The sequence below is a fragment of the Xenopus laevis genome, chromosome 4S (genome assembly GCF_017654675.1).
Source record: "Xenopus laevis strain J_2021 chromosome 4S, Xenopus_laevis_v10.1, whole genome shotgun sequence".
NCBI classification, from domain to species: Eukaryota; Metazoa; Chordata; class Amphibia; order Anura; family Pipidae; genus Xenopus; species Xenopus laevis.
The window spans coordinates 119,269,833-119,292,303 of NC_054378.1; the positions used below are offsets into that span (position 1 = coordinate 119,269,833).

At 42.7% G+C, this 22,471-nt stretch overlaps 1 protein-coding gene across 4 annotated transcripts in view; it reads left to right on the plus strand.

Moving 5' to 3' along the window:
* pdzrn3.L (PDZ domain containing ring finger 3 L homeolog) overlaps positions 1-22,471 on the plus strand; it is a 180,436-nt gene that overhangs the window by 139,363 nt on the left and 18,602 nt on the right. For 3 of the 4 annotated variants that reach the window (XM_041591473.1, XM_041591474.1, NM_001097041.1), the window contains 1 exon segment: positions 19,331-19,584. In XM_041591473.1, the coding sequence (XP_041447407.1) occupies positions 19,331-19,584 (254 nt within the window). 4 annotated transcript variants of the gene reach the window in all.

The following is a 22,471-nucleotide window of genomic DNA, read 5'->3' on the forward strand; positions in this document are numbered from 1 at the left end:
CCATCCGCTGTGATCTCATTAACAACATATGACGTTGTTTCTCCTGCCAAAATCCGAGGAAGGTACTGGAGCTAACCAGAGGGGCTTGGAAATGAATTTTACTCTCATTTTTATTTTAACTCTTTTCTGATTTTGAAGTTAAAGACTCACTAAGCAATTATGGGCGATGTGTTCTAAGTGGGGTAAGCATACGTAGAACACCTAATATTATAGGGCTGCCCTACTGCCTAAAGCCTGCGAGTTGGTGGGGTGGGCTCCAGGTGCCTGGTTTCAAGCTAAAACATTTATTTAGAAATGAACTTGCTGAGAGCCCCTTCTGTTATCCGGAAACCCATTATCCAGAAAGCTCCTAATTACAGAATGGCCATCTCCCTTAGACTCTATTTTAACCAAATAATCCAAATTTTTAAAAATGATTTCTTTTTTCTCTGTAATAATAAAACAGTAGCTTGTACTCGATCCCAACTAAGATTTAATTTATCCTTATTGGAAGCAAAACCAGCCTATTGGGTTTATTTAATGATTATGCAATTTTCTAGTAGACTTACAATATGAAGATCCAAATTACAGAAAGAACTGTTATCTGGAAACCCCCAGGTCCCAAGCATTCTGGATAACAGGTCCTATACCTGTATATATACTGTATATATATATTTGTGCCTTGTTACATTACCACGTAGTTGGGGAATAATAATATCGGATTAAGAGCAAATATTGTCCTTTTAAATGAACCACCAACCGGAAAGAGCAAGGACAAAGGAGAGATACCTGGGGCAGGCAGAGTTTATGAGATTAGCTGGCATTGTACAGGTATGGGATCTGTTATCCAGAATGCTGGGACCTGGGTTTTTCTGGATAACCGATCTTTCTGTAATTTGGATCTTCATACCTTTAGTCTACTAGAAAATCATATAAACATCAAATAAACCCAATAGGCTGGTTTATCCAATAAGGACTAATTATAACTTAGTTTGGATTAAGTACAATCTACTGTTTTATTATTACAGAGGAAAGGGAATCATTTTTAAAAATTTAGATTATTCGGATAAAATGGAATCTATTGCAGATGGTATTTCCGTAATTTAGAGCTTTCTGGATAATGTTTTTCCGAATAATGGGTCCCATACCCGTATAGGCAGTTGTATTACAATGGGGGCACAGTGATCTATCGCTCAGCAGAGATAAAGACCCTGGGTCTCCCATTTCTCTGTTAAAGCTCCAGGTCTGGTTGTTAGAGGGATACTGGGAGTTTCAGCTCAATAGCTGGAGGGCTGCTCTTACAGATATTATTCAATATATGTCTTTTAAACATTTTGTTTTCCTCTCTGGTGCTGGGGCCGTAGGACCCTTTCTGTACTGCCCTTAATGTGAAGTTGCTACTGGCTGAATGAGAATGCTGGGAGATGTAATTTGTAGGAGCCAGCGTTTGTGCCCTTTATTGCAACCCTGCCTTAAACTAACATAAGTCATTTTATTGGGGGGAGTATAATAAAAACTGTGTTTTAAGAAGTTTATGTGCATTGTTGGATTATTGAAGACCTGCATGGAGATGCCCAATTATTGCATTTAAATGAAATAAAATGATCAGCTTAATTACTGTTCCCTAGTGATGGCCACTTTTGGAATGTCAGCTTATAGCAGCTAGGAGAGCTATTGGCTGGTGTGTGAGTGTCGGCAGTGAGTGGTCAATGAGAAGTGATGAATATGCAGGAGGAGCTGTATTTAGTGCTGTCTGTGAGGGAGGGGAGCACAGATAGAAGAGGATCTCTGGCCGTCTGTCACCAACTGTGCGAGACCAATGTGACTGCCGAGCAGCTCCCCAGACTCTCCTGCTCTGCGCTGGGAATGTGTGAGGTCTGAGCACAACTCTGGGAAGACAACTGTCAATCATGGGATGTAGCCTATGCAGTCTGCGCAGACCAGATGAAGAATACAGATTATTGTATGAAGTTTGCCAGGTAATACTGGATGCTGTCAACTGGGTACCACAATGGGCACTTCCCTTATCCAAAACTACCTTGATTGGCAGAGTATCTTGGATTGTATCAAGCTATATCAGGCCTTCTGTGATGAAGGGGTTAAAGCAACACGTGTGAGTAGGGAAAGTTTGGATTTCACCATGTTGGATGCTGTTGGACTTGTTGGGTATATGAATGAGTCTGACTGCCCTTCCTTCTGGCTTACAACCGGGAGATGGGTTATTTCTGATTGGCACCATACTAGTGATGCCCCTGTATTGCCCTGCTTGCTGCCACTATACTAGTGATGCCCCTGTATTGCCCTGCATACTGCCACTATACTAGTGATGCCCCTGTATTGCCCTGCATACTGCCACTATACTAGTGATGCCCCTGTATTGCCCTGCATACTGCCACTATACTAGTGATGCCCCTGTATTGCCCTGCTTGCTGCTACTATAATAGTGCTGCCCCTGTATTGCCCTGCATGCTGCTACTACACTATTGATGCCCCTGTATTGCCCTGCATACTGCCACTACACTAGTGATGCCCCTGTATTGCCCTGCTTGCTGCTACTATACTAGTGATGCCCCTGTATTGCCCTGCATGCTGCTACTACACTATTGATGCCCCTGTATTGCCCTGCATACTGCCACTATACTAGTGATGCCCCTGTATTGCCCTGAATACTGCCACTATACTAGTGATGCCACTGTATTGCCCTGCATGCTGCCACTATACTAGTGATGCCCCTGTATTGCCCTGCTTGGTGCCACTATACTAGTGATGCCCCTGTATTGCCCTGCATGCTGCCACTATACTAGTGATGCCCCTGTATTGCCCTGCATGCTGCCACTATACTAGTGATGCCCCTGTATTGCCCTGCATACTGCCACTATGGTAGGGTTGTCCTTTTATGGCACTGTATGGCATAACTGTGTTAGTGATATATTGATACTACTAGTGATATATATGTATTGTACTATCCAATTGAAGTACCTGCACATAAGTCCATGATACTATAATACTGTATGGTACAGTGTACTGGCACACAGCTAACTACCTTGGCATTCTGTTGGTAGTATACCATAATGGTACCATAGACTGACGCTCTGCTCGTGATTCTCCTGTTTTGTGCTCCCACTATGCTATGTTATTGGGGCACTATTATGCTCCCACAGTATGTGGTACCGACTGGTGATACTGAGCTAGTGATGCACTTGTATACTGTATATATATATATATATGTTGCTCCTGTATGTTCATAGTCTCAGTCTTAATAGTATGGGTCCTTTGTTGCACCTGTATAATACTGATGTCCTTTCTTGTCTCTATATGATAGCACTCTTGATGACCCCTGCTATGTGATTGTAAGGTACTGCCTGCTGTTGCATAGTCTGTACTGGCTGCTCTCAAGAGGTTAAATGAATTTAATCATAAATTACAAAGACTCGATGAGTATCAGTCCCTGCAGGGTGATGATATAAGAAATGTTTTCTGCTAAATGTGCTTTTTTCCTGAGTCTTTATTGTACTAGAAGCAATACAGGTTTAGGAATAATTGCTGCTAAAAGATACACAAATATATTGAACTGCCATGAACTACAAATCCCAGCATCCTCAGTCCCCAGCAGCTGTAGGTTTGACATCCTTGCGGACACATGTTCAGCTTCTGCATTTCAATTCTTGGAGTCTGCTAATATATTTAAATGGAGCAGAGCCATATACGATCATTATGATATTCAGGCAACCACTTTAACAAATGAGTAAATTAGCTTGTTCTAGCCTATACTATTCTTAGTAAGCAGCTCTTGGAGCAAATAAATACGAGCCATTCAGTGGGATTAATGGGTTTATTAAGGCTTAAGTAGAGATGTGGGTTAAATCATGCATATTGGGACAATGAGATGAGTAAATTGTTATCTGACCCCTTCCAGCTGCACATAAACAGGGTGGGGATTTTGTATTGAGGATGACCAAGTTGGCCAAACCTCTTAGGGTCAAGGCACACGCTCAGATTTGGGAGATTAGTCACCCGGCAACAAATCTCCTGTTCATCGGGACGACTAACCTCCCCGAACTGCCTCCCGCCGGCTAGAAAGTAAATCGCCAGCAGGATGGCACTCGGAAGTTGCCCGAAGTTGCCTCGGAAAACAAAGCGCTCCGAGTGCATCTCACCAGCGATTTACATTCTAGTCGGCGGGAGGCAGTTCAGGGAGATTAATTGCCCCGACGAAGAGGAGATTTGTCGACGGACAACTAATCTCCCCGAATCTGAGCGTGTACCCTGACCCTTACAGATATATATACATATGGATTCTATAATAACTGGTGCAAAAAAGTGTTATCCCCCTTATAGTAACTGAAAGCAGCCAATTAGCAGATCACATTTACTGCTCTACTGTCTGAAAGCAAATATTTAATTAGTTGCAATGATTGTGGTCCTTAAGTTATGGGTGGCTGACAATCCAAGGCAACATATCTAAGTACCATGAATATGTGCTGGTTGGGGCATCAGGTATGCTGGAACGTCTCCCAATGCTCCGTATCTGCCAGTGTATGGGACATGGGCAAATGGAGAAGAGCCACAACTACTGGTCCCCCCAAACGTTTGAACAACTACAGCAATAGAAACACTATACAGGTATGGGATCTGTTATCCAGAAAGCGCTGAATTATGGAAAGGCTGTCATCCCATCAAATCATTCAGATTTGTAAAAATGTTTTCCTTTTCCTCTGTAATGATAAAACAGTAACTTGTACTTGATCCCAACTAAGATATAATTAATCCTTATTGGAGGCAAAACCAGCCTATTGGGTTTATTTAACTGGCCGCTGGCTGCTGCCTGAGGCAAGGAGCAGCCCTGGCTGGACTCACAAATTCTCATATAAGTGTTAAGCGCAGCGCAGATGGGACACAACTTGCTGCATCTTTGTGAGCACCGGCCCCTTAAAAAGAATATGTTGCCTTTTGCCTTGACTTCTGCTGCTGTAAAACGCATATAAACTGACCGCAGGGGAACAGAGGGCAAAACACCCGTGTGTCTACAATCTCTTACGCACATTCAATCATCTTTGTTCTACTCTTCCACCGCTTTACCAAAATACAACCATTAGAGGGCGCTGGGTTAAAATAAAACAAATTGTTGTGTCTCTGAGATAGCAAAACTTAATAGTATTCCTCAAATTAATTTTTGTTTCGGGAATTTAACATTTTCTCTTTTTCCATTTACTGAGGCTCTTGCAGCAAAAATATAGTATTGTTTAATGGCCAGTGGAGTAACTAGAGTGTGCCGGGCCCATGCAAAAAAATCTCCCGGTCGTGTCCCATTCCACCTCTGCCTGCCCACTCCCTGCCCAAATCCATCCCACTCCAGCCTGACCTCGCCCACTCCTGCCCCCACATGCGTCCCCCTTAATAGCAGGTAAGAGAGCGACTGGGGAGGATGTTTTTTTTTATTAGCTGTGGACCTACCTCCCAACTGTCCCGTTTTGAGCGGGACAGTCCCGTTTTTGAAAGCTCAACCCGCAGTCCCGGATTTGTACTGACATTTCCCAAATTTCTCTTTGATCTGCTGCACTGAACAGCCAGAAAAAGATACAAAGTTTCTAACTTAATTGGCTCATGGCAGAGAGCCCAGAATAACAGTTTTAGATAAGATAAGAACGAAGACTCAGCTTAAAGGGCAATTCACCTTCATTCGCAAAACTGTAATAACATATACAAACCATAGAAATGTGTTCAAACTTTCATAACCTGCAAAAGTTTGTAAAATGGACATGGTAATTAGGGGGTGTTGCCTCAAAAATGGGCGTGGTCAAAAAAAATTCAGGGGCGTAACTACAGAGGAAGCAGACCCTGCAGCTGCAGGGGGGCCCAGGAGGTTTAGGGGCCCCATTAGGCCCTACTTAATGAGCATTTCAATATATATTGGTAAAACAGGACAACCTCTGAATATTTTGGGGGCCCTAAAATAAATTTGCTGTGGGGCCCAGTAACATCTAGTTATGTCACTGTCTGTGCTGGAAATCTTTTTGTCCCTCTTTCTGTTTCCAAAATGTTGGGAGGTATGTATGGAAGAAGCAGACCCCACAGTCCCGGGCCCCCTCAACTGCGAGGTCTGCTTTCTCTATAGTTACGCCACTGTTAATGGCCAAACATTGGTTTAGATTGTAGCACCTTTTAGCATCTTCTTGGTTTGTTGAGCTGCATCTCCCAGTATCCCTCGACAGCCTCCAAAGCAGATATTAGTTTAAAAGGCAAGCTGGACAGCTCTAGCTGAGCAAGATATCAAATGCTACTTCTGATTCCCTCCCTTTAAAATAAAATACTGTTAATAATGTCAGATATCCCACCCTCAAACTACACCCTTCTGGCAGAATTTGGGCTGGGTGATGGTGGGAGTTGTAGTTCTGTAGGCAAACAGCCTGTCTCTACCTTAGCACTTATTGCTTCCCTTATATTTTTAAAGGAGATAATAACAGAAAATTCTAAGTAGCTAAACATAAAGGCTATTGAAAGTAGCACTGGTGGTTCTGGCTCCTGAAACAATATAGCAGAAGGTAGATGATTAACAGACCTGAAGGAAAACTGAATTCTGCAAGAGAACACAAAGAGACAGACAGACACCGAACTATTGGAAATATTTAATGAATGTGTATTAAAAAGTTTCTTTCATTATGCAAAAATGGTGTAGTTGCTCTTGAAGTCACAGCAGCCCAAGAGTTTTTGGAGCCAATGTGAACTCTCCTTATACAGATGGACATTTCCCATATTATGTGCCCAGCCGATTGTGTCCGATCTTTGAAGCCAGAAGGTTAACAAGGGTCTCTGGCCTCTGTGCCGCCTCTGAGGGACCTGTGAATGGTGCATTCCCTTCGGTCCGTATTGTTCTTGTGAATCCTTGTGTTAAGGCCATGTCTGCCGTAATGGTGAGCCCTGGATGTCGCCAAGTTTTCATGCGAGTCTGGTTCCCGGGACGGCGTTGGAATCCCAGAGAGTGGAGTGCAGCCGGCAGAACAAACTCAGGAGGCGTCAGGCCCCGTGTGAGCTTAACTGTTTATGTAGCAGAGAAAAGAGTGTGTGTCTGGGGCCAAGTCTCCCTCGCACGCCATTGTGTCCTGGTCATTAGCAGCTCACTGGGAAACATGGACTACACCAGCCTGGCACAACCTCACCCTTAATAACCCCTTTATCTGCCCGGGAGGACTTTATTTAATTCAGAATATAATTTGGGGGCCTCCAGATTTATATGATGTAGGAATGGCCAACCTATGGCCTCTCTGCTGCTGTTGAGCCTCAACTGAGGGGCTGCAGGGTGGGCAGCAGAGATATAAAGTGATAGACTGATGTCAAACAAGGCATTTTCTCTGCTGGCACTTCTCCACTACAATGGCCTCCTATTAGTGTTCACAGGGGGCCCAGAAATGTGCAGTTTTTGGGGCCAAAGTCTGTCCCATCAGTAAGATTCCATTAACTGCCCTGTCAGTGTATTATCTACTTTTTTGTGGAGAATATGTTATGTTTGACTTCGTTTCTGTCACCATCTTGTCCATTATTACCCTCGGGTTGCCACCTGTTCAGTTTTGATTCGAACAGTTCGGTTTTTCAAAGGCCTGTTCAGGTCTCAACTCTCTGTTCGGTTTTCAGCCTTGTGAAACCCGAACATTAATCTGGCCAAATAAAAAAAAAACAATTCGATTCCAAGATACTCGCCTTGACAGGGCTTAGTTATTATCAAGTGCAGTTAATTTCTTATTACAGAAACAGAAACAGTAGCGTTCCTAGAGGGGGCGGGCCCTGGTGCGTGACATGCAGCCGGGCCCCGCCCCCTCCGTACGGTGTGCTGCCGTGGTGATTTCAGTGCCATGCGGCGCTGCCGGGGGGCCCTGAGGGGGTGCGGGCCCTGGCCCGCTCGCACCCCCTGCTCCCCCGGTAGTTCCGCCACTGAACAGAAATAAGCGAATCAACCAAAAATAAGACATCGTTTTTTCTAAATGTGCATTGCTGTATTTCAAAGCTTTCTGGATAACTGATTTCTGTATAAAAGATCCCATACATGTAGTTAAGATTGGTCTTACTCGTCGGGCAGAATAGATGGAGGTAGGGTTTCCAGCCGTGTGGGTTTCAACTGAACATCTCAGTTTGTCAAAGAGCTGCCCATTCAAAACTTTCTGTCCCATTTAAAACATTGCGACAGAAATCCATCCATTTGCATATAAGTGATGTAATAACCCTGACCCAGCATCATAACTCAAAGACATCATTGTGCCTGCCTCTGATGTCATTAAGCCCACCCCCAAGTTCACTGCTCCACCCCCAATGCTATCTGCCCCACCCCCATTTTTTAGCCACCAGCAAAGGTGGCAACCCTATATTGCCCTATTAGGGTCCTACTAGCTGAGCTGATATAGACCACCTACAGACATAACAGGGTCCAACTAGGCTGACGGAACACCAGGGAAAAACCCAGTGGGCCCCGGCGGCCCAGACCTTATTCCCCCAGGCACTGCACCCTGACATACCCCCTGACCCTGAACGCGGCTGCAACAAGATAAAATAATAGGGGGTTTGCCCTAGGGAATATGCAGACCCCTGATGCAACAGCCCTGGTGTACTCAGGACTCCCTCAGTCCGGTACTGGATATGTAGTACAGGTATGGGACCTGTTATCCAGAATGCTCGGGACCTGGGGTTTTCCGGATAACTGATCTTTCCATAATTTGGATCTTCATTCCTACTAGAAAATCATTAAATAAACCCAATAGGCTGGTTTTGCTTCCAATAAGGATTAATTCTGTCTTAGTTGGGATCAAGTACAAACGACTGTTTTATTACTACAGAGAAAAAGGAAATCATTTTTAAAAAAATGGATTATTTGGATAAAATGTAGTTTATGGGAGACAGACTTTCCATAATTCGGAACTTAATGGATAACAGGTTTCCAGATAACGTTGCAATAAACACGCAGGGCTTGACCCGCTTGCATGGAGTCCTGAGTGCCGGTATATCTTTTTCTCTTCCAGATAACGGATCCCATATCAGTATATAATTTTTTTCCAAAACTGGTTCAGCAGTGCCAAAAGGCAATTTAGGTTAATGTCAGATGGCCTAATTACTTGCATTTAACTCTTTTTGTTCATAGATCTGGGGTGCAAGAAAGGTCACTAGTAGCCTAGCAGGGGATGGGCAACTGAATTAAGCGAATGGGCTTTAATGGGTACAATTTTGCACCCCTTAGCACTCCTCACTTGTGCCCCTACTCAATTAGCCCTCTAGTCCCCTAATCCCCAGTTCTATGATGAAGCTCCTGTAAATAAGATTTGCATCGGGCCCCTTGAAATTCGCAAAACGGCAAAAAGATGCGAAACTGCGCCGGCGTCTCCTTTTTGACGCTGGTGTCCATTTTTTTTGACTCCGGCATATTTCACGTGGTTTTGCGGGAATTCACTGTGAATTTGCGCCTGGCGAATAAATTCGCCCATCACTAACGCTGAACAATATTGTCCCCTTTCTTGTCCTGCAAATACCTTAATGTCCCTTTTAATTACACAAAAGAATGTGTTAAGGTATCTAGTCATTTGGGTCTGCCGGGCATAAGCATGTGGCGGTAGAGTGTTAACCCTTTGTGTGCTGGGAGTTTGCATTTTAACTTTTTTGGCAATATAGATTTCTATAGTAAAGAGGTGATATAATTTGCATTAAAGGAGAAAGAAAGTGTTTTTATACTTGGGGGTGCCAAAAGTTAGGCACCCTCAAGTGATTGTATTTACTTACCTGACACCTGAAATTTGAGGAGCGAAGAAGAAGTGGTGCTCACTTGTAGAACCCCAGGTCAGTTCTGTTTTCTGCTGACAGGAGCACCGACCCGGGGTGTCAGGTAAGTAAATACAATCACATGGGTATAAAATGAGTTTCCTTCTCCTTTAAAGAGCAAGAAAGTGATATATGACTTTCTAGTAGAGTTGGAAAACTGCCCTGATTTATGCTTGGGGGTCTAGACAGCATTCTTTCACCATGGTCCAAAATCCTCTCTGAAACTATTTTCAACATCATGAGTTTTTCATGATACACAAATCTAGACCAATTGGCAGCCAAGAAGGACAGTAGAATATTTGCAGGGTAGATATGTGTAGTCCATTTGCTAAATGTGGCCCCTCATGACTAAATATGACCCACATTCATTTTAGGGACTCTATAGACGTGTTTGTACAGTGTATCCCAACCACTATGGATATCGTCATGGCCTGACTGACCTAACAGAGTCCCAGATGATTTCCCAATGGGCCAGAGAATTTCCCAGTGGGCCAAGGACAGTTCCCAACAGCTTATTCTCAATTCCATCATAGGTCGACATGACACTTATACAATAAGCACTGTATACCTAATCAGGTGCTCAACATCAGGTGCTCTAGTTGGCCCTAGGAGGTCCAACACTGGATATCACCGAGTATGTTGATCAGGCAGGTTTCAAATGTTCATCAACCAATGGACCATGTTGGCCAGTGTATGGTGCATCAGAAGATGAAGATGTGAAGAGGAACAGGAACTGAACAAAGGGAAAGACAGTATGAATGGACATGTAGGCCTTTCTTTAGTAGGTACCTTCTTCCCAAGTGAAGGTTGCACAATAATAATGTATAACAGTGATGGTCTGGCACCAGTCTCACCCAGCATGCCAATGCCTATTCATTGGGTTAAAAAGTAGTAACCTCATCTCCCTCCCATAATAACCCCTGGGCCGCTTTATTGGTTGGGTTGAATCTTATCAATCTTATCTAATTTCAAAGGCAATGTCCTTTAACCTGTATCAGTTTGAAAGGAGAGATAGAGTTAGACAGAGAGAGAAAAATCATTGGCCTGACAGCCTGGAAACTCCATAGTCTTCAGAAAAGTGCCCTGAATGGCTTAGAAGTTCCCTGTGCTTAATTAGACATTCATCAGGCTCTGGCAATTGAAATTTTCCCCTTGACTTGCAGATGAATAATGCAGTTGTCTCGGTACGAATCCCCACATGGTGGATCCTTTATTACACGTAAATCCTTGTGAATAACATGCACTTACTTGCAAGCAGACAATTAAACAGTCAGTTTGAGACAAAATGGTACGGCCCCCTCTGGAATGGTTATTGCTGAAGGCAACATATTTTTCCCTGCGTGAGATATACAGTAACTCTGCAATAGGTAAAGCTTCTGGAACTTGTAGCAACTTCTTCCTTTATCTTTTCTTTGAGTTATGGGAAGCTGCGTGCATGCATGGAGACAGTCATATGCTTTTCTTAGCGGCATCGCTGAGGTATTGGGGTGGAGCAGGCTTAAAGTAAAACTTTTTGCAACGTCCCTCCAAAGTCCAACTGGTTATAGCTTAAGTTCATAAATAGCGACTTTTATGATGCACCCCTCATGGCTGTTACAGGTAGGGGCACCTGCCTGGGGTGCAACCATTTTGGAAAATCGATTGGGGCAGTGCAATTTTAGAAAATATTAATTGCTCTCAACTGCAGTTTTCTTGCCCAAATCAATGAACTATGAATAACAGCTGGTCTTTTCTTTACCTGTGTAAGTTGGTGTCTGCCATTAATTCTCCCTGACTGTGGGTAAGGTTGTGGTAGTACCATGGGAATGGATGGGGAGAGGACACATATTGCCACTCTTGTCCTGGGTGCCAAAGCTCTTCATCCTGGCTTTGGTGCCAACACGTGAAATAAAACAAGCAGATAATGTCATGGAACTGACCATATTGTGTCATACTTCTGGTTGAGCAGAATCATATTGTAGAAATAAAGCCAACATGTAGATGTTTGCTTTTATTGTACAGATTGTATCAGGCATGTAGAAGCTAGTTACTGATGCATACTGATGAGTACTCCTGAAGAAGGTCCTCAAGGGGGCCATAACATTGACTCTTAATGCAGTAATCATAAACATATTATATGCCCTCTGCTCAGATTTAGAACGGTTAGTGGGCCACAGGCTGGACATCTTTGCCTTCTCAAGATCTTTGATCTTCTCAAGTTCAGGGTCCCTGCCTTTTGGATTTCCCAGGGTTCCTGCTTCTCAAGGGAGGGCCTGTTTTAGACACATTCTACTGGTTTCTAGTCTCTAGTTTCTAGTCTGGTCTGATTTGTGTATATATATATATATATATATATATATATATATATATATATATATATATATATATACACACACACACACACACACACATACACATATATATATATATATATATATATATATATATATATATATATATATATATATATATATATATATATATATATATATATATATATATATGGACCAAATACAGTGTATATACAGTATGTGTGTAATCGTGTTTGCTTGGACAATCTTAAAATTTAAAAGTACATTTCCCAGAACTTCAGGTGCTTCAGTTAAATTTATTTAGGTCAACATCGTGCTCCATTGAAAGACTTCCTTCAGTGTTAGTGAACTGTAGTTGTTTCCCATCTTATATACCCCAAAAGTTGGATTTTAAAACCCTTAATTTAAACACATCATATATAGGGTATAATGATGTTCAGCACTCTACTAATTTTATGATCACTCATTTAATTCTATACGGAGCAAAAGCCTGAGAATCCCGTTCTGAACTCTCCATTATGGCTGAATAAAGGCCTCCTTTGAACTACTCTGATGTAATGTTATTTGTCTCCGTTACCCCAACCTGAACCGCTCCTCCCCCACTCCCATATACATCTGCTTATTGCCTAGAAGCAGGTGGCCGGGAGGGAAACATCCATACGTGTCACACAGGAAAGCTTAATGAAACATATGGAACAATAAAAATTTGCAAAACACATCAGAGCCTTTCTCCTGCTCATTAATTATGAAGGGAAATAGTGTGTATTTTTATATACATATTGACAATAAAGAATTGCCGCAATAGCTCTAGTGGAATGGAACCAACATCCTTAATGTATCATTAAGTCTCTGGGGCCCAGAGATGTTTCCAGGTCATTATTTTCACTTGTTGGTGACACCCATTTCACTTATTGTAATGCATTCTACTATTATAGGCTGATGTATATTGGGATGGACCATTAAAATTATTATGTGCACAAATCACACCATGTGGGTTGTGTTGTTCATATCTTTAATGGGTACTGCTTTCTCTCATTACATTTCTACTTTATCTTTGTTACTTGACTTCCTTGATCCTTTATGAACTCACGGGTTGCATTATACTTGCCATCGACTCTTTAATCAAGAGTTATCCAAGAACATTTCTGGGTGTTATTTGCCCAAACACCTCACTGGCTACTTTTGTATGAAATACGTTTATTATAATCTTTTCTGGTTTAGTGATGGGCATCACCGTCTACTGTATGTCCTTTAAGTATTTTGCCAAAAAGTACCTATAAGTACCTATAAATGACGTTTCATACACATATGCTGATTGGGCGATTCCTAGTGATACCTATCCATGGATATGGGTGAATTAATTCATTGGGTAGCTCTAAAAATGTCATCTTAAGATGCACCATCAACTCAAATGAACAAAACATTGGAAAGGTGCCCATAGGGCTATGGCCCCTCATAAAGTATCCAACCAACCATTGGATCAGTTGGATACCATACAGGATTGACCAGCGTATAGCCACCTCAGACTTATTCCTATAATTCTCATGTTTAAATGCTTGGTGTATGATACAAAAAGTGAGGCCTATATCTACTGTATATATTTTCTTGGAGTGGGGGCCTATCATGGTACATTCTCTGTTGCCTCAACCACTTAACTTTCTAATACAGTGATCCACAACCAGTGGCTTGCAAGCAACATGTTGCTCACCAACCCTTTGGATGTTGCTCTCGGTGCCCTCAAAGCCGGTGTTTTGTTTTTGAATTCCAGGCTTGGAAGCAAGTATTGGTTGCAGGTGTAATGCCTCCTGTAGGCTGCCAGTACACATAGGGGCCACCAAAAATCCAAGCACAGTACTTATTTGGCACCCCAGGGACTTTCTTCATGCTTGTGTTGTTCCCCAACTCTGTTTTCATTTGAATGTGGCTCACGGATAAGAAAGGTTGGGGACCTCTGCTCTAATAGGATGAGTATCCTTCACAGAGGAGTCAGGAAGAGCAATTCTGTAAAAACCAACCATTTTAGCGATTAATACGCATATTTTGCATGTACTTCAATTGTTTCTTCCATGGCTCTTATAACCCTACACCTAAAAACTGTTGACCTTGCACAGTGTAATTAAAAGCTTTACAGAATATTCTTTTTAATTGCTCCAGTAGTTCCTTCCTCTTCAGATTAATAATTCCCAAGTGGAGGTTATCTTGTTTTGTTTAATCATGTGACCACAAGTTGGGGCAACTATGTCTCCATGTAGCTCTTGAGGACCTGCATTTTTAGGTGTCTCTAAGGGCTAAAGGCAGATGTTTTATTTGTAATAAAAAAAAAAAAAAATGATCACTTCTTAGGTTGGTCGTTGCCATGTTGGATTTATAGAACTGGGTTTATGTTCAGCTATGATCTCTTGTTTTTTTTCCTTGGCCAAGATCTTTGGGCCCAATGTTTGCAGTAGACATCTTAAGATCTTAGTTTGATTCATGTGGTCTGCCAGTGTGTGAATGGTGGCCACAAAGAGACAAGAACTGTTTACACTTGGAAGCGTGTATTGATACACATCACAGTTCTGCTCTTTGAAACAGAACGACTCTGTCCTGCACAAAGAAAAGCAGGATTAAGCAAAACTGTGAGTGGAATTAACCTGGATCCTGAACTCTCTTTCTAACATTCATGAGGGAAAAGACATACACAAAGGGGGAGTTTTTGCTTTTCTAGACGTTCTAAAAATGGAATTGTTTTAGAAACTCATTAAATATGTTTATTGGACCATAAAGGAGCCTTGGAAAGAAAATACGCATCTGTATGGGACTATGAAACTAGCGGTGCAATTCCCAAGGGTTTGTCCGGCTTGCTATAGAAGGGATTCTTGCTCATTCTGGAACATAAAGGCTTTCCCTCGCAGGCATTATGATATAAGGATTGGCCAAAAAACCATTTAATGCATACAAATGTTTCCTATTCATTTCAACAAATAGACTGAAAAAACACCCTAAACAGAGACAGCTGTAATAACGGGGCCCTTTATTCTCAATGCCAAATTGTTATGTCATCCCTGTAAGAAGTTGGATAAGTGGGGCTTATGTTCCAAAAGGTTAGGATTTGGCTCAATCTCTCCGTATTACATGATGCAATAGACCTTATGATAAGTAAACTGGTCCATTGTTGCCCCTTCCTCCGCATCTGCACAAGTAATTATTTATAGTTCTTTAATAATATGATGCCCTTCGTTTATATTGAATGGCTTCTATGTACAGACTGGATTAGGGGCTATAATAAAACCCATGAATGTGCCTTTTTCACACAATAGTGTTTTTATGGCGTTGTAAGGGAACTATAGTTGAACACACCTCAATGCCTTTCAATATTCAGCCTCAAAAGCCGCTAGTATCAGTGAGATTTATTTTAAACGAACACAATATTTTATTGCATGTGGTCCAAAAGTATCTAAACCTACAGAAAACTTCCCTGCTATTTTAGCAGGAATCAAGAAAGTCCAAGGCAACAACTTCCTGGGTAACTGTTCGGGTTTAGTTGAGTTGGAAAAAGCACTCGGTGTCTTCCTTGGGCAACTGCCAAAATCTGGTCTTCCAATTTACTCTTTACCTTATTTGTAATGAGACTAATATTTGCAAGTTAGATATTGAATTCTAAGGTTTAACTCTAGTGATGGGCGAATTTGGGGCATTTCACTTTGCAGAAAAATTTGCGAATTTCAATAAAAAATGAGTCCATTTTTGACGCCGGTGTCGGTTTTTTTTTTTTGGACGAATTTTCTCAGCCTTTTCACTAATTTATTCGCCAGCTGCGAATCGTGGGAATTCACCAGGAATTTGCGCCTGGCGAATAAATTCGCCCATTACTATTTAACTCATATCAGAAGCTCCTTTCCTGCACACTTAGTGGAATGCTTGTATGTCTCTACCACTCCTCCCAACCCTACAACACTCACCTGAAGAAAGGGTTTTTGTTGTATGTAAACTGTTTGCTGAGCATCCAGGAGCGCAGGTGATCATGGGGGTCTGCATTCTTAGCTTTTATTAGATTTGTGCACATCTGTGCAGGGCTTTTTCATGAGATTTGGTGCTCAAGCACAGTCCCTGAGCTCTCGGTGTTGATCCAGCGAACAGTCGCAGAATATTGGTTCAAATACATTAGTCTTCAGAATTACAAATCAGCAGAAATTAAATCAGCAGCACCTGCTCCCACCAGAAACGTACAGTACAGACTTTCATATCCCATTAACCCTTCCATGCACTGTGCAAAGAGTAATAGCTGACAATGTTCAGCTGCAGAATGCAACAGCTTCTTTGGCTTTTTGGATCTGTACACTGGACCAGTGCACAAGAACTGGACATTTAATCCTGAGTCTGATGTGATTATTGGATTAAAGGGGTGTTAATACTACTGAATTGGCAAGGGAATGAATTACATGTAAATAGTCTTGACTGTATATACTCGAGTATAAGCCGAGTTTTTCAGCCCCCAAAATATGCTGAAAACTCTACCTCGGCTTATACTCGGGTCAAGCGCAAAAACCGGTCGCCGGCGCCTAAGAATAGTCGCCGGTGCCTAAGAATAGTCGCCGGTGCCTAAGAATAGTCGCCGGTGCCTAAAAATAGTCTCCAAGAATATTCGCCGGCGTCCAAGAATGGTCGCCGGCATCCAAAAACGAGATGCCAGCACCTCCAATGGGAGCAGAGACCCTCAATTTTTTGATTGAAACTTACCAGAAGCTGCTGCATTTCTCACCCTAGGCTTATACTCGAGTCAATAAGCTTTCCGAGTTTTTGGAGGTAAAATTAGGTACCTCGGCTTATACTCGAGTATATACGGTATTCCTTGGAAGCCATTTTTCTGGTGTGATACCTTGGAATTCAAGTTTAAAGTCTCACAGATGAGAAAAGTCTCTGGGGAACAAGGACAATGTAGGACTGACCCACCGGGATACCAGGAAAACTCCCGGTGGGCCCAGGTATCAGTGGGCCCTTATGCTGCTGAACGTTTGGCCTATTTCATGGCCATTCCCTATTAAATAGATGGAATAATAGATTATAGTATGGTATAGTATAGTATGAGCCCCTAGTCTAAGGTTGGTGGGCCCCTTGTGTCCCAGTCCGACACTTCAACGGTTGCATTGTGGGGGCCCACAAAGGCTAGAGCTCTGTGTGGCCAAGGTGTGCTCAAAGGAGTTAGAGGTATATGGACACCAATGTAAGAGAAACATATGGAATTCAGTAATTTATTTGCTGCAGTCTGCCAGCTTTTATTGAACTCTCAGCATGCTTTCATAGCTTCTGGTCAACAAAAGGTCACCAGTTAGGGAATCTTTGCCTAGTTTCACCACCCATCAGGACAATGATCAAAAATTTGCCATCAGAGTGGCCAAGTCAGGTGATATTTGAGCCAGTATTTGAGCTATCACTAAAAAAAGCCATTTCCACACAAGGTCCATAAAATGCAGGATTTTATTCTATATTTGGGGATAGTCAGTTACATCCAACACTGCCCCATATGTCTGAGCAATAGGTGAGAAGGTGCAATGTTAATTTCAAAGTGGACACGTCAAAGGCTCGCTAGACTGACAGATTTGCACATTCATTTTCTCGCTGTCTCCAGTCACCATTGGGTGTCACATCTAGGATGTGTTCCTGTCGGTTCATTAGCAGCTCTGTGTTTTTAGCTTTCAACTCTCCCTCACCCCAGTCAGCACAACATCAACACCTATCATCACCGCATCGAATCAGCCGCGGGTGCTGAACTGAGAGCCAGAGAGAGATGAGCCCGATCCTGGGCACGGCAGACTGATTCAGAGAGAGGAGTAGAGGTGGTGATAGAGTCCTGCGTAAAACCAATTTCCAAGACCCGGACCCGACCCAAACCCGCAGCCCGCAAACCCGAACCTCAATCCACATATTTACCCACTTTGACCCGCTACCCGGACCCGCAACTGCCTTATCAGCAACCCAACCCGCAACCCGCCGACCACCATCAAACAGGAAGTGATGTTCCTGCAGACTGGAAGTGACATCATGAAAAGTGGGTGGGACAGAGACAAATTTTGTAAAACTTTAAAAGAAGTAAAGCAATATAGACAATATTACATAAGATAAGAAGTTTAAATGAGACCCGCAACCCGACCCGCAGACCCGCGACAAGCAGACCCGTGGCTATACCCGCACCTGAAAATCCTCCCCTCATTCCGCAGGGTGCCGCTTTTTTTGTGGGTAACCCACGGGTACCCGACCCGCTGCAGGACTTTAGGTGGTGGCTTGCATCTTGGCACACACAGGCACACCATAAAACCAGAAAAACAAGAGTCTTCACTGCTCACTTGAGAAACGATGGACATTTATTCTTTTGTGTTCCTCATTTGTGCCGCATATACTGTAAAGCTTTATCATCCAGAGTTATAAATCCAAATTTGCAGACAGCTATTGCAATATGTCTTCTGACGAGTACGAGTTGGAGAACAACCAAATGTTAAATCAAGGTTAAGGTGAAAAGGGCTAAGAAATATTGGAGCATGGCTTCCGAGGGGTAGGACTTGCAAAAGAACCAAAGGGAAAAACCATCAATATTAGGGTAAGAGTAACTATTTGGGCTCTAGTTCTTTTAAGATTCTCTGGCCCTAACCTTGATGACATTTCCATCGGTCAAACCTATCATTCTTATAGGTCTTCAGTAATTGCAATTCAGATCCTTGTAGCTCTTCATTCCCTAATCTTAATGGTTATTCCATTGTTACAGGTATGGGATCCGTTATCTGGAAACCTGTTATCCAGAAAGTTCCAAATTACGGAAAGGCTGTCTCCCATCGACTCCATTTTATCAAAATAATCCAAATTTTAAAAAAATGATTTCCCTTTTCTCTGTAATAATAAAACAGTAGCTTGTACTTGATCCCAACTAAGAAATAATTAATCCTTATTGGAAGCAAAACCAGCCTATTGGGTTTATTTAATGTTTATATGATTTTCTAGTAGACTTAGGGTATGAAGATCTAAATTACGGAAAGATCCATTATCCAGAAAAGCCCCAGGTCCTGAGAATTCTAGAAAACAGGTCCCATATCTGTATTTGCACCAACCACACATGCAATAAGTTTAAATATCAATGTTTGTGTGTTTGTGTCATACATCATTGAAATATAACGCAAGCAAAAGTATGTGAGTAATGTTAAGTTTCTTTTTGTTTATTGAAATACCACTTTACTGATTTGCAGCAAATTATGGGCAGAACCAGATGATTTATTCTGATAATTCTTGTTTTGTAGGTTAATGGGAAAGACCTGTCCAGAGCCACACATGACCAGGCAGTAGAAGCATTTAAAACAGCAAAAGAACCGATTGTAGTGCAGGTCCTGAGACGAACTCCTCGCACCAATGTGTTCAACACTCCAACTGATGTGCAGCTCATGGATATGGGAACCCAGACGGAAATAACCTTTGAGCACATAGCAGCGCTGGCCAAGATTAGCTCTCCTTCCCCATCAGTGGCAAGATTGGACCCATATCTCTTAACGGAGGAGTAAGTAGGAATTTATAAAGTAACATTAAAGTCAAGGCTATATTTACTCATGAAATTAAATAAAAAATATAGGAAACTGCAGCCAGTGGCTGTAACATGGTTGTCAGTGAGTTGCACTGCTATCCCACAGTCACACTCCCTTCCCAGAGACTATTATCCACTGTTACTATAGACACCATCTCTCACTACTATACCTGCTATCCCACAGTCACACTCCCTTCCCACAGACTATTATCCACTGTTACTATAGACACCATCTCTCTCTACTATACCTGTTATCCCACAGTCACACTCCCTTCCCAGAAACTATTATCCCACTGTTACTATAGACACCATCTCTCCCTACTATACCTGCTATCCCACAGTCACACTCCGTTCCCAGAGACTATTATCCACTGTTACTATAGGCACCATCTCTCCCTACTATACCTGCGATCCCACAGTCACACTCCCTTCCCAGAGACTATTATCCCACTGTTACTATAGACACCATCTCTCCCTACTATACCTGCTATCCCACAGTCACACTCCCTTCCCAGAGACTATTATCCACTGTTACTATAGGCACCATCTCTCCCTACTATACCTGCTATCCCACAGTCACACTCCCTTCCCAGAGACTATTATCCACTGTTACTATAGGCACCATCTCTCCCTACTATACCTGCTATCCCACAGTCACACTCCCTTCCCAGAGACTATTATCCACTGTTACTATAGGCACCATCTCTCCCTACTATACCTGCTATCCCACAGTCACACTCCCTTCCCAGAGACTATTATCCACTGTTACTATAGGCACCATCTCTCCCTACTATACCTGCTATCCCACAGTCACACTCCCTTCCCAGAGACTATTATCCACTGTTACTATAGACACCATCTCTCCCTACTATACCTGCTATCCCACAGTCACACTCCCTTCCCAGAGACTATTATCCACTGTTACTATAGACACCATCTCTCCCTACTATACCTGCTATCCCACAGTCACACTCCCTTCCCAGAGACTATTATCCCACTGTTACTATAGACACCATCTCTCCCTACTATACCTGCTATCCCACAGTCACACTCCCTTCCCAGAGACTATTATCCACTGTTACTATAGACACCATCTCTCCCTACTATACCTGCTATCCCACAGTCACACTCCCTTCCCAGAGACTATTATCCACTGTTACTATAGACACCATCTCTCCCTACTATACCTGCTATCCCACAGTCACACTCCCTTCCCAGAGACTATTATCCACTGTTACTATAGACACCATCTCTCCCTACTATACCTGCTATCCCACAGTCACACTCCCTTCCCAGAGACTATTATCCCACTGTTACTATAGACACCATCTCTCCCTACTATACCTGCTATCCCACAGTCACACTCCCTTCCCACAGACTATTATCCACTGTTACTATAGACACCATCTCTCTCTACTATACCTGTTATCCCACAGTCACACTCCCTTCCCAGAAACTATTATCCCACTGTTACTATAGACACCATCTCTCCCTACTATACCTGCTATCCCACAGTCACACTCCGTTCCCAGAGACTATTATCCACTGTTACTATAGGCACCATCTCTCCCTACTATACCTGCGATCCCACAGTCACACTCCCTTCCCAGAGACTATTATCCCACTGTTACTATAGACACCATCTATCCCTACTATACCTGCTATCCCACAGTCACACTCCCTTCCCAGAGACTATTATCCACTGTTACTATAGGCACCATCTCTCCCTACTATACCTGCTATCCCACAGTCACACTCCCTTCCCAGAGACTATTATCCACTGTTACTATAGGCACCATCTCTCCCTACTATACCTGCTATCCCACAGTCACACTCCCTTCCCAGAGACTATTATCCACTGTTACTATAGGCACCATCTCTCCCTACTATACCTGCTATCCCACAGTCACACTCCCTTCCCAGAGACTATTATCCACTGTTACTATAGGCACCATCTCTCCCTACTATACCTGCTATCCCACAGTCACACTCCCTTCCCAGAGACTATTATCCACTGTTACTATAGACACCATCTCTCCCTACTATACCTGCTATCCCACAGTCACACTCCCTTCCCAGAGACTATTATCCACTGTTACTATAGACACCATCTCTCCCTACTATACCTGCTATCCCACAGTCACACTCCCTTCCCAGAGACTATTATCCCACTGTTACTATAGACACCATCTCTCCCTACTATACCTGCTATCCCACAGTCACACTCCCTTCCCAGAGACTATTATCCACTGTTACTATAGACACCATCTCTCCCTACTATACAGTATATCTTTATTTGGATCAAGTTCAAACTACTGATTTATTATTACAGAGAAAAAGGAAATCACTTTTAAAATTTTGGATTATTTGATTATAATGGAGTCCATGAGAGACAGCCTTTTCGTAATTCTGAGCTTTCTGGATAACCGGTTTCCGTATAACGAATCCCATACCTGTACAGCCTTTTTAGCAATATTTGTTTCAAGCTTTAGGCTCAGAGCAGTCATTCCTGCCGCAACCCCTCTACCACATGATAATATTGACTGAACTAGACCGACCGTGAAAGGGTTCATCTACCCCCCTCCCTATGACACTATTTATACAGACAAAAGAAATCAAGAGGAATTTACATGTAAATGGAGTGTTGCTGGTAATTGCATTGCTTGTGACTGGGAAGGGCTGAGAGCTCCTCTCATTGACACCAGCATCTAATGGGACATGTTGTACATTAAACACTATCCCTTGATTAAAGAGCAGTTCCACTCCAGAGCAGCCACAGTCACAGTGGGCAATATCAATCCTCGGTGCAGCCACCCGACTGGGGCACCGGCATTAGCTGTAAATAGGCAGCGTCTCCCATGCA